Raw genomic sequence first — 12,496 nt, 5'->3', positions numbered from 1 at the left:
TGGAGATATTCCAGATGAAGTGTCCTGCTCTGGGCCTTCAGCAGTATAATTCAGTGGTGCAGTATCAACTCCGCACTTTCAATGAACGTAGATGTTGATAGGACGTTAAACACTTTATAAATAAAAAGTTAAAAACCTGCATATTAATAACTGGTTAGATTTTTACTTAATATAGATTTATCACTATTTTAAAAACTGCAAGAACGTCGAGGGATGTGGCCAAGATTTAGTCCTGTCTATAGCATGTATTGTCAGGGTAACTGGGTGTCGTCAGTGATGATTCACATTGGATTGTACATATAGAAAATATTGATTAATTGTATATCTATACGTAACAATTTGAAAACAAATCTGTACTTCTTTCATGCCTCTTAATCTAATGGAGATGTACTTTACATTTATTACGTATTATTTAATTGTTCATAAACATACATTTCACTATGGTTTGAGTCCCTTTCTGTTGTGGAAGCTTTTATTAGGGTCATACCTTTAGTTTACATAGTGAGCTGATAAGGAAACAGATTATCTTAGTGAGTTAAACAATGAAACGTTATTGTCCCTCTGATCATTTCAATTTCAATAATATCCTGCATTATCGAAAGTAATAAATATCCCCGATAATATCATCCATCGGACAATAAATAAAAAAAATAAATGATGATATCAACACACCTATACACAAACTAATACACCGTTGTTATTTACAATACCAATGGAAGAAACCCGTTAGCATAGTTAAGGGTTTGACTTTTGGCGGACAAATTGCATTATTTTTCAACATAATCCCCATCAGTCAGTATCTATGCACTTTTGCCAGCGTTATTTGAGGGCCTAAATTTCACCTTTAAAGAAGTCATTTTCTTGTCCGTTAAGAGAGTCCTCCACTGCATGCATGACGTCATCATCTGGCCGAAAGTGGGTTCCGGAAATGTCCTTTGTCAATTTTGGAAATAGATGAACGTCTGATGGAGCGAAATCAGGCGAAAAAGGTGGATGTTCAATAAGTTCCGAATCCACAATCGTTAATGGCAGCCATGGCAACAACAGACTTGTGAATAAGGGCATTGACCTGGAGGAACAACACACCTTTACTGTGTTTTTCACGGTGAATGATTCTAACATTTTCTCTGAACTGCCTAAGAAGAGATGCATATGTGCAATTGCTTAAAATCTTCCTAGATAACCGAGGCCAAAACCTTTCTAGCTGATGGAACTGTCTTTGCCTTCTTTGGCAGGAATCGAACCATGGTGCTTCAATTGTTTAGACTGTTGTTTGGCCTCTTGGATGGAATGATGGATCTATCTTTCTCTCTTTCAGCGATTTAGTCCATTTTGCGAGAGTAACTTGCCCCTTTTTACTTTAAAGTGGTGCCTCTTCAATATAAACTGACCAAATGACACCAGTCTTCGGGTACACAACCTTAAATAGCCAGGGAATAGTTGAGCTGAAAAAGGACATCCCTGCTTAACTTCTTCAGTACAAGGCTCACAACTTATCAATCAGTCCTCGTATTTAAGGCTATCCTGCCTTTGTGTCTGCTTCTCTGCTTGTGTTTGTGCTTGCTTTTGAATATGAATAAGTTACAAGCCGGGAAAGATGAAAAATCCTGAATAGTAACATTTGCAACAGTTTGTTATTCATCATAAACACCATTGCAAGTTTTATTCATACATTGCTTACAACTGCTTTAAATGAAATTTGAATTATCCAGCAAATGTCGAATGATATTTAATTTGTTTTGTCATTATTAGGGAACTATTTTTATCTTACCCTGGACATGTCTATCTACAGCATTTATAAAATAAAAAACGTTGAAGACTCCTTTATAAAATATCAACTGAAATAAACATTCATTCGAAACATCAAATATGTCATAGTCTTAGGGTAGACGGGGGATTCCCCTAATAAAGACGACTGTCGTCCCAGCAACAGTTCAATGACGTCACTTATTTTATTCAATTTCGTCACGTTAACTAACATTGATAAAACGGCATGTTCAAATTCATAGAAATCCAGAATGTAAGAAGAATAAGCATTCACTGATTGTCAGAGAGTGTTAATACAACCATTTAGGACAGAGTATTTTGTTGGCAACCAATCAACACGCTTTATGTTTGCCAACTAATTCATCTTTTCCTACGCGTTGTGATCGCTCAACGCACCCTCAAAGGGGTGAAAGTTTCTATCATTTAACTTATCTGCATTTGAAACTTCTAGCACTATAGGGGGTAAAACCAAAAGTAGAATTTAAACAAACCGGCCCGTCTTAATGTTTAAATTTAAAAAAGAAAAATCATACTCTACAAAATAAACTCTAACGCAAATTTGAGTAAACTTTCGCCTTGATTTTAACACGTGAATCAATAGGACTTTGTCCCTATAAACAACTATTACAGAGTCCAAAGTAAAATTATGGATATATGTTTCATACCAAACCCAAATAACGTTCTAATGCACAATTCTTGAATTTGAAAAATGTTCTACTAAAGATAAGACAATAATATAATATTGAGACACGAAAACAAGAGTGGCGCCTTTCGATACAAAATAAAGCAACGCATCATAATTGTTCCACTGTGCTAGTGATTTCGGACCTAAATCTACAGGTAAGAGGCGACTAGTGGGAACCAAAAGAAAAGACTTAGCTACCCGCTAATACGGTATGCATATTCTGTCTGTAACAGTGTGTGTGATGATAACAAGACTTCCAAGCAGGTGATCGTTGCGTTGGCTTGTCGCAGTCAGAATAAAACAATTAACGAGTTCGCTAAACATCGTTGTTTTTCACAATCTTCTCTTGAGTGAATGGCAACAATTGATTTTGAAGTCAAGTCACTATCGATAAAGGTATCTTACATGTAGAATTTACAGTTTTGGTCTGGTGTACAATCGTGACTTATACTGCCGTTGTTATTAAAGTACAGTGAAACCTCGCTATTAAGACAACTTTGGGGATTGAACAAAAATGGTCTTAATAGCGAGGTGGTCTTAATAGTGAGGTGGATCAGATTGACCACAAAGAACCGTAACTCTGTTTAAAATAATATATGTATATATATTTACCGTGTAAAAGGTCTGATCTATGTTACATATCTCAAGTAAGCCCTTCTTTAGCAATTTTTTCTCCTCGGTTCTAGATTTCACTACCAGGTATTTGTTTAAGGTTCCTCGTCCTAAAGTCCTCGCTGCGGAGACGGTGTCGGCGAGTGGATATATTACGGCATAGGTATCGAAGCCATATATAGTTTTTTTTCACATACGCTGAACTCAAAGGTCAATAATAGGTTATGTCAACGAAGACATTTCCCAGCGGGAGAGAAAAAAAATGATATAGAAGAAAATGATATTCGGTCTCATCTCAAAAATACCAGGGACGTATATGACAGACTGCCATATACGTCCCTGAAAATACACATAATCTTTTTTTATAAATACATATTTATTTTGTAAATTGTTTTGAATATTTTTGGTAATTCATCTATTTTGAATCTGTGTCCTGTGAGATAGTCAAGTAGTTGGCTCAAGGAATTAAAATGTTATAATTTTGATACAGTTTTGTTCCGTAAAATGGATTTATATTTTTCGTAAGATGTACATTCCAGATGTATCAGCATGGCGGAAGTAAATTTGATATGGACGTCGAAACGTATAGCAGAACATAAACAAAATGAAATGTTGTTTTGACACTTATACAAAGTCTATACAAGGACTGTCCTTATTTACGTTCACTTAAATATAGTTTTTTGTTCACTAATTTTTATTAGACTCTTAAGGGTGTTTTAAGAACTTTAGAAAATAAAGGTGAATAAAACTGTTTTGTAATGTCGGCCAGTGTCACTACGTTACAACATATTGTACAATCCCTTTATTTCAGAGGTAGTAATATCAGATACTGTCTATGAACAAAATCTGCTAGCACACAATGTGAAATCGCGCAGTTATTTTCTATTTTATTTTGAAAGGAAGCATTTAGATATGAAACGATTAAATCGTTGGTTGTTTGAGATGTGAAATTTACAGGTGAAAAACTAACACTTTTGTCAAAGAGATATTTCTCTGCAGAAAAATAATTGTTTCAATTCCGGAGTATCGGAGACGTTACCATTTTATGATTAGGTATTTTTTTGTGTTTCCTTTTGTAAACAATATGGCGGCGCCCTTGCCGATGGAGACGTGATTACAGTCACTGAACCGGTGCTACAAGAAGAAAGCAACTTAAATATAGAGAAGCTCGAATTAGTTGGAGACAAGATCAAGTGATATCATGGAAGGCGCATTAGTTCAGAGATTGTGCTCAAAAAACATCCGGTCGTTGTTGAATCTCACTCGAAATATTCCTAGTTTACATTGTTGCGTAAGATTTTTTCGTGACCTCCTGTTCGTTTTAAACCTTCGAAGTTTATTCGTTACATGAAATGAATTTTTCTTTCATCTCAATATACTGTTTGCTAACCAAATGTTTATTAATCTGATTCTGAGTGGGTCTATGCAACGTTATCTGTACAATTACGTGTTCAAATTTTTTGTATTTAAATATAAGGTGATTTTGATCTCAAGTCAGCAGTCGTAAATAACGTGTAACAAAATTTTACAGAGCTAATGATAAGCATGTTTTATACATTTTCTATGGTTATTTAATATTATAATAGATACGTTTAAAAGACTTAAATGGATGCCATAATGCAGATTCTGGTCTGTTACAATGAATTGTTTTACAGTTAAGGATAAGTGCAATTTATATCAAAATCTAATGAAATAACTGCTGACCTATATTTTGACGTTTGGTTTCACATGACTCCATTTGATTGATATATGTATATATATTTGTAATCTGTCTAAAAAGTGTCGACAGGTGACAACAAGCTTTGTAAAGAAACCTTAGCAGATATCTTTTGAAATATTCCTGAAGTGACACAACAACACCAAAAGTTGTTTTGTTGATATGATCATAATATACCTTTGTACCAAGTTTCATATTGCTAAGACTGGTTTGAGTTACAGAAAGTTTAATGTTTATCTATCACCAGCAGACTATGATCGGGTGTGTATTGTGTATCACACTTGAGAACAGCATCTTAGAACTACATATCTTAAGAGTTGACAATACATAAAAAAAAATTTGTGACGTCAAAAGATCTGTTCTTAATATGGTTGTATTGTGTCGGTACACTTGTGTATCAATGTACCAAGGTTCAGTTTGATAGAATAAAAAAATAACATGAAAGTTATTAATTGTGGTATATATATGTGGTATATTATATATAATGAGATGTAGTGAGGTTGGAAATATTACAAATATGTGTAAAGTTATCATAAAAAATCTTCAAACTCTCTTGCTGGAAATACTAACAACCAGTATGCTATACACTATACACATGAGAGCCACTAGTAAATGAGGAAATCTTAATGCCTCATAACTCTACCAGATTTTATAATATTGACACGAAACTTGGTTCAAAGGTGTATTGTAATAATATCAACAACAAATCTCTTGATTTTCTTTAGAAAGATCCTTAATGTTGGTATAATGAGTGCACAATAGAGACAATGTAGTAATGTTTTAGATTTTGAAAAATTAATGTTTGTAGTTCATCAACTGTTTAATGACTATAGAAAGAGAATGCATTCTCCATTGCAGTAATAAATTCTTTTTTTTTCCTCTGAAACACAAGAAAATACAATATGTATCAGGTACTGATAATCAGTTAGGAACAATAAGTCATGGTATGGTGGTTACATTTGGTGCAATAAGTCTTTAAAAAACTGTTTACAGTAATTTGACAATTTGCCCTTTTAATTACATTTTTTTTTCATTCTCAAAATTGTAAAAAGTCAGGTTAAAATGATATATGTGCTTAAAAGTTGTGTGTAATCTTCAAAAAAAAAACTTCAGTGTTTGGAGGTGTTTGGATTGAGAAAAAAAAAACCAAAGAAATAAGATGCCTAAAACATATTAACAAAACTCATTTTTTTTCAGATGTTTAAAGTACATTAAAGAAGTCAAAGTGATGTTTTTGAAAATTTATTCATGGTGAACTAAGCCTAATCCTATAAGGAAACAGATTTATTTAACAATTTGTTGTGGGATCCTATTGTATATTATAATTTTTTATGAAATGAAATATGGTAGATATTAAATTTTTTCCAGTATTTTAATATTAACAGTTAAGTGCTATAAAAATTTTCTCTGTATGGTTGTAGTCAAGAATACGGGTGGAGCGGACCTTATTTACCAGAAACACGACACTGCTCACTAGAACTCTACTTCAATCACAGCGGATAGAGATAAGGGGTGCAGCCAGTCAGAAGAAAGGAAAAGTAAGACAAATTTTATCACTTTCAAGTGAATATATGAAATATTTATAGAAGATATGCAATTCAGTTGGTATTTAGAAACACCACTAATGCTTTTTATTTTAGAGGAATGAATTGCAGGGGATATTAAGGATTATGTGATTAGTTATGTAGGGATTTTTTCTACTATCATAGTGTCTTTTGCTATAGGGAAGTGCTCTATTTGAATACTTTTTACTGTTACTATAGAAACAGATAGGCAAAATCTCAAATTTAAGTTTTTCTGGATACATGCTCTGAAACTGTTCAGGATTATAGCTTGAAACTTTGTACAGTTATTAAGCTAGTATTGAAGTGGTGCCTTTTGTTTTGAGGAAGTTCACCATTTAAATACTTTTTTCTGTTACCATGGAAACATATAGACCAAATCACAAAGTTCAGTTTTTCAGGACCAGAATATATACAAGCGCTCATATTTGTGATTGTGTGTCTTTTAAACAGTGGAGTGCTGGGAATAATGTCACACAGCTGCATTATCTTGTAATATCTGCTGTGCTTGAAAATAGAAGTGTATTTTGTCCTTTATCAATATCAGGTTTTCTGTCATTTGTAGAAAGCTTCATAACACAGAAACATACTGATTATATGATGAGTACAAGGATAAGTAAAATCTTATGTTTTAGATGTCTAAGATTGCTCTAAAAAAATCTATTTTTACGCAAAGATTTGACATGTGTAATTATTTTACATTTTACGTTGTGGAATATTTTTCCACTTTTTTAATGTTTTGCATATAAGATCGTAACGTGTTTTCATTTTCAAACAAAAAAAACCCATTTATTTTCCATGTTTTTGTTGGCACTAAGGTTAATGAAAGGGAAAAAACCAGGTGTACATTGAAATGGAAATCAGTAGTATTAATTGAGTTTGGTCACATTTACATGCTTGGTATCAATACTTGTATGATCTGATTTGTAAACAATACAATTTTACCTGTAGAAACAAATGCTAATATATACTTCCAATTTGTATTGTCAGAACAATTTGGCCTGGGCAGGTGCATTAGCCTTGACTGGTGTGTGTGGCATCGTTTTCTATGTGATAGATAGCCTGGAACAGAAGAAGAAAGTTGGTAGGAGTTTATATATAAGTATTGGGAGGGTAGATTAGATCAGGTCTTGTTAGGGCAGCTATCTAGTGATGGGACAATATGTATGGACAACTATGTTGTGATGGGGCTATATATGGACAACTAGGTTGTGATGAGACAATATCGACAGCTATCTAGTGATGGGACAATATGTATGGACAGCTATGTTTTGATGGGACAATATGTATGGACAACTAGGTTGTGATGGACAATACTAGGGTATGTAGGGACATCTGTCCAGTGATAAGACAATATGTTGGGACAACTATGTTGTGATGAGACAATATGGACAGCTGTTTAGTGATGGGACAATATGTTGGGACAACTAGGTTGTGTTGGGACAATATCAACAGCTATCTAGTGATGGGGCAATAAATATGGACAACTATATATAGTGACTAGACAATATGTCTGACAGCTAGCTTGTAATTGGACAACATGTAAGAACATCTATCTAGTGTTGGGGCAATATGTAGGGACATTTCACTACTGATGTTACAATATATAAGGGAAACAATATACTATACTAATTATATGATATCCATTGACCAGCTCATTAATTCAGAAAAGGGATGTGTTTCACAAAAAGATTATATTAAAACCCCATGCTAACATATGATATTGATAATTTATTTTTAGCTACAATTAAAAGTCATGTTGGAAGTACTGGAAGAGTTGATATAGGAGGAAAACCATGGACACTGGTAGACCACAACGGTGTAGAGAGGACGGAAAAGGACTTTTCAGGGCAGTGGGTCTTAATGTACTTCGGGTTTACACATTGTCCAGATGTGTGTCCAGAGGAGTTAGAAAAAATGGTGCAGGTTGTGGATTCATTCAGTGAGTATATACATGACAAAACTCACAGAAGACTGTGTATAGCATGTAGCCAGAAGACATTCTCGTACTCAGTGTTGAGGACTGGACTTTTTTAAAGAGAAAATTAAAAATAGAATTTATAAGCATTTCTGCTGATAAGACTGCCAAGGACATGGACACATCTTACCAGGCATAGACTTATTTCTAGATATATATGACAATCAAAGATAAAGGTAACATACTGTTCAGTTAGATATTTTCAGGAGCTCAATATTTGTGGGTTTTTTTTTTTTAATTCTTTTTCAAGGACATTTGATTTCTTTGACAAATCTATTTAGCTCAATAAATCTACTTGACATAATGATTTAAATAGTTTGTTGGCATATGAATTTGTGGTTAAAGATCAACCCCGAAATCAAGGAAAATAATCCCCACTCAGAAGTTAATAGTTTTACCGTATTTCAGTGAGCATACGTGTTAAGGATTTTGTTAGCCTTTATCAGAAAATACATGTGCAGTAAATCTGTATACTAGCTGTTAACATATACATGGAGTTAAGAATTTTTTTAGGTCAAACTTGCTTACAGCAGCCTTGGGCTGAGAGACTTGACATTGTTTAACAGGTACTGGTTTTCACAGCCACTACCGATACCACAGAAAATTAAAAACATATTCATCATAGAAAAATAAAGCATGTATTTTTAATATCAATGTTCATACTTGGAATTATTAATACCAAAAATTAGTCAAAACCATAATTTTTCTTCACATGACTTTTTATATTTACAGATGAAAGGAAAGATGTTCCCAACATACAACCATTGTTTATTACCATTGACCCAGCCCGGGACACGAAGGAAGTTATTAAAAAATATTGTCAAGGTAGTTACATCTGGTGATGTACTATAGATTTATTTTAACTTCTACACAAATTAGTCTGAGAGCAAATTACCTTGTTTGAGAGAAAATGTTACCAATTTAAAAAACAAATGGTCTAGTTTGAGAGCAAATTACCTTGATTGAGAGCAAATGATCATGTTTGAGAGAAAATGACCTAGTTTATAAGTAAATGATATACATGGAGTTTTAGAGAAAACTTCACAGTTTGAGAGAAAATGTTACCAATCTATAGAAAACGGTGTAGTTTGAGAGCAAATTACATTGTTTGAGAGAAAATGTTATCAATTTGTTTAACCCTTGATCGATTCCTTACCATCTCATACACTACGTATGTCAGTGTTGGTATGCTCCACACTGGTCACACTCTAATCTTCTACTTTCTTCTACCTAAAGAAAATGTTCTTAAATATTTGGAGTGTTGATAAATAATATCTTGGTATCAAACTTTTAGGTAATTTATGTATGTCCTTTATTACAGAATTCTCACCAACATTACTTGGTTTGACGGGAACAGAGGAACAGCTAGAGGATATCAGGAAGGGCTTCAGAATTTTCTTCTCAACTGGACCTGTGGACGAAAACGGGGATTATCTGGTATGACTTTATAATGCTTGTATGGGGAATTAGATCAAGGTACACTAAAACACGGATAAGTCGAAGTCGACGGGACTAAATGACTAATGACTAAATGACTTAGGCGTGTTTCTGTGAACGAAAACATTGTGCATCCAAGATTGACCCTATTTTAATCCATTGTTCCTCGAATATGTGTCTCATTATAGGATTATAGCATGGCGTGACAGTTATAAATAGGTAATCGATATATTAAAGCATTTGAAATTTTCATACATTAACAATATCTTGTATTTAGCTAAACAGTTATAAGTACGAATATAGAACAAAAAATTTAATGTGAAACACTCATCATTGACAAATCCACACATGTGGTTACGCAACCATTCTTATACACATAACTTGGTGAAATTGATACCTACAGTAATACAAATATTGTAATGTTATTTATATCCTTAAAAGGTAATAAATCACATTAACAATGTTTTAAAATATAACTCATTAAATAAATACTCATGAACATTCTACATTGATTTAACAGTGGTAGTTAGGAAAAGGTGAAGGCCACTGCAACATCAATGACTTATACCTACACAAAACTACACTGTAAAAGTGTATACCATAAAAAGGTTAAAATAAAACTTGCAGTTTGTATATGTACATGTATAGCCAGTAAATTAATTTAATGATAAACTACTGTTTCAGTGAGAAACTTGATATATAGAATTTATATTAAGCTGCATCTGCACAGTAGTTGTCACTTGTTTTTGCCTTCTGGTTCCCAGCAGCTATATACGTAAAAAGGCAAAAAAACACACTAGATTTACAGTTAACAGACTACAGTGTGTCTAATTTTAATTGGTTGCCTGATTCTTTACAAATCAAAATTTTCACCTGTGTATAAACTCAGGGATAAATGTTTCTTTGAAAATTAAAATAGGGGTCATTAACACAGGTACAGTTGACTGATCACACTCAGGTCATGCAGATAGAAACCCGGAAATTTTTACCCAAGACAAGGTGATGTCTGAATGTCTCACACAAAAAAGGAAATTTTGGAAGAATTTTGAAGTGATGGATCACAAAATATGTTTAAATAAAACACAGTATTCAATTCAACTCTTTACGAATCATCCATGTTTAGTTTACTGAGATAAAGAAGAGAAAAAATCACAACTGAACAAAAAAAATTTGACTCATACGATGTATTCAGTTCAAGCATGTTTAACACAAGCAAAATTTATTGTTTTAGAACAGGGAATTAGTACTTGACATAAGTACAGGGAATTAGATCTAGGTTTTAGAACAGGGAATTAGTACTTGACATAAGTAAAGGGAATTAGATCTAGGTTTTAGAACAGGGAATCAATTCATGACATTAGAACAGGGAATTAGATCAAGGTTTTAGGTTTTTTTAGAACAGGGAATTACATAAGAACATTTTAGTCAATTCATGATAAAAGTACAAGGTTTTAGAACAGAACATTAGTACATGATAAAAGTACAGGGAATTAGATCTAGGTTTTAGAACAGGGAATTAGTACTTGACATAAGTACAGGGAATTAGATCTAGGTTTTAGAACAGGGAATCAGTTCATGACATCAGAACAGGGAATTTGATCACGGAATAAGATAAGAGAATTATAGATAAAGTGCAGGGCATTAGATCAGTACAGGAAATAGAACAGGTCATAGTGCATGGAATTAGTGCAGGCAATAGAATGGGGGATTAATACAGGACATGAATACAGGGCATTAGATCATGGAATTAATGGGGAATAAGTACAGGAAATAGTACCAGGCATAAGTGCAGGGTTATCTGTCATCAGTAAAACAAGGACACTGGTTTTCAATTCGTAAGCTACTTTCTGATGATAATTTGGAACATTTGATTACGATTTTTACAAAATCTGTTAGTATACAAATGTGATTGAAAGTGAATTTAATACCTGGAAACCATTAAAAGAATTAATAGTATTCCAATGGGAAGGAGAAGGGAATAGTTTTGTGGCGTGTTCGTCTGTCCTTTCTTCCTTCCTTGGGATATGGATTCACCTTGATGAAACAATGGGTAGCATATCAAAAATAGGTCACTTTCACTGACATTTTGACCTCTGACCTGCATCAAGAAAATAGTTTGTAGTAACCATTTTTACGACGGTTCTGGACTATTCCAGTAAAGCAGGGGCTCCATAATAAATCCCTTCTAGTTTAATTTAAAACATGGTGAGATATTGATGGTTTTTTCCTTAAAGTTCAAGTTCTGTCATTAAAACATGGCGAGATATTGATGTTTTTTTTCCTTAAAGTTCAAGTTCTGTCATTAAAACTTGGCTCCATTTTGACAATATTGTTGTTTACAATGTTACAGAAACAACATATTAATGTGTTGTATATTTTTTTTACCAACAGATTGACCATACCATCATCTGTTACCTGACGCGGCCTGATGGATCATTTGCAGACTATTATCCAAAGCGAGTGGATCGTAAAGAAATGATTAAACTGATTGAAATACAAATGAAACGATATGAAAAATCACTGGAGAATAAAAAGGCATGATGTTTAAAGGATATAAAAAATTAAATGGAGAGATTTGGAATTGAAAACAAGTGGAATAAATTTAGAGATTTAATTAATTATAGACATATTGCTTTTCTACCGTATGTACAATTGTACAGAATTGTGATGTAAACATCACTTTCTGTGACCATTGGTTCAATACTTGTGATAATAAATGTCATTATATAACTGCCAGT

The 12,496-nt window shown here is 33.3% G+C and overlaps 1 protein-coding gene across 1 annotated transcript; it reads left to right on the top strand.

Moving 5' to 3' along the window:
• The first annotated feature begins 4,160 nt into the window (after nt 1–4,160).
• LOC132555571 (protein SCO1 homolog, mitochondrial-like) lies at nt 4,161–12,494 on the top strand. The gene is made up of 7 exons (XM_060219922.1): nt 4,161–4,355; nt 6,203–6,319; nt 7,334–7,427; nt 8,085–8,285; nt 9,054–9,146; nt 9,643–9,758; nt 12,150–12,494. Exons 1-7 carry the CDS (start codon nt 4,266–4,268, stop codon nt 12,297–12,299), a joined length of 861 nt encoding a protein of 286 aa, XP_060075905.1. The 5' UTR covers nt 4,161–4,265; the 3' UTR covers nt 12,300–12,494.
• Nucleotides 12,495–12,496: the final 2 nt, after the last annotated feature.

Source organism: Ylistrum balloti, unplaced genomic scaffold (genome assembly GCF_031769215.1).
Source record: "Ylistrum balloti isolate Yb309-2 unplaced genomic scaffold, AGI_CSIRO_Ybal_v1 Utg369646, whole genome shotgun sequence".
In the NCBI taxonomy this organism is placed as follows: domain Eukaryota; kingdom Metazoa; phylum Mollusca; class Bivalvia; order Pectinida; family Pectinidae; genus Ylistrum; species Ylistrum balloti.
This window is presented reverse-complemented; position numbering and strand designations above follow the sequence as displayed.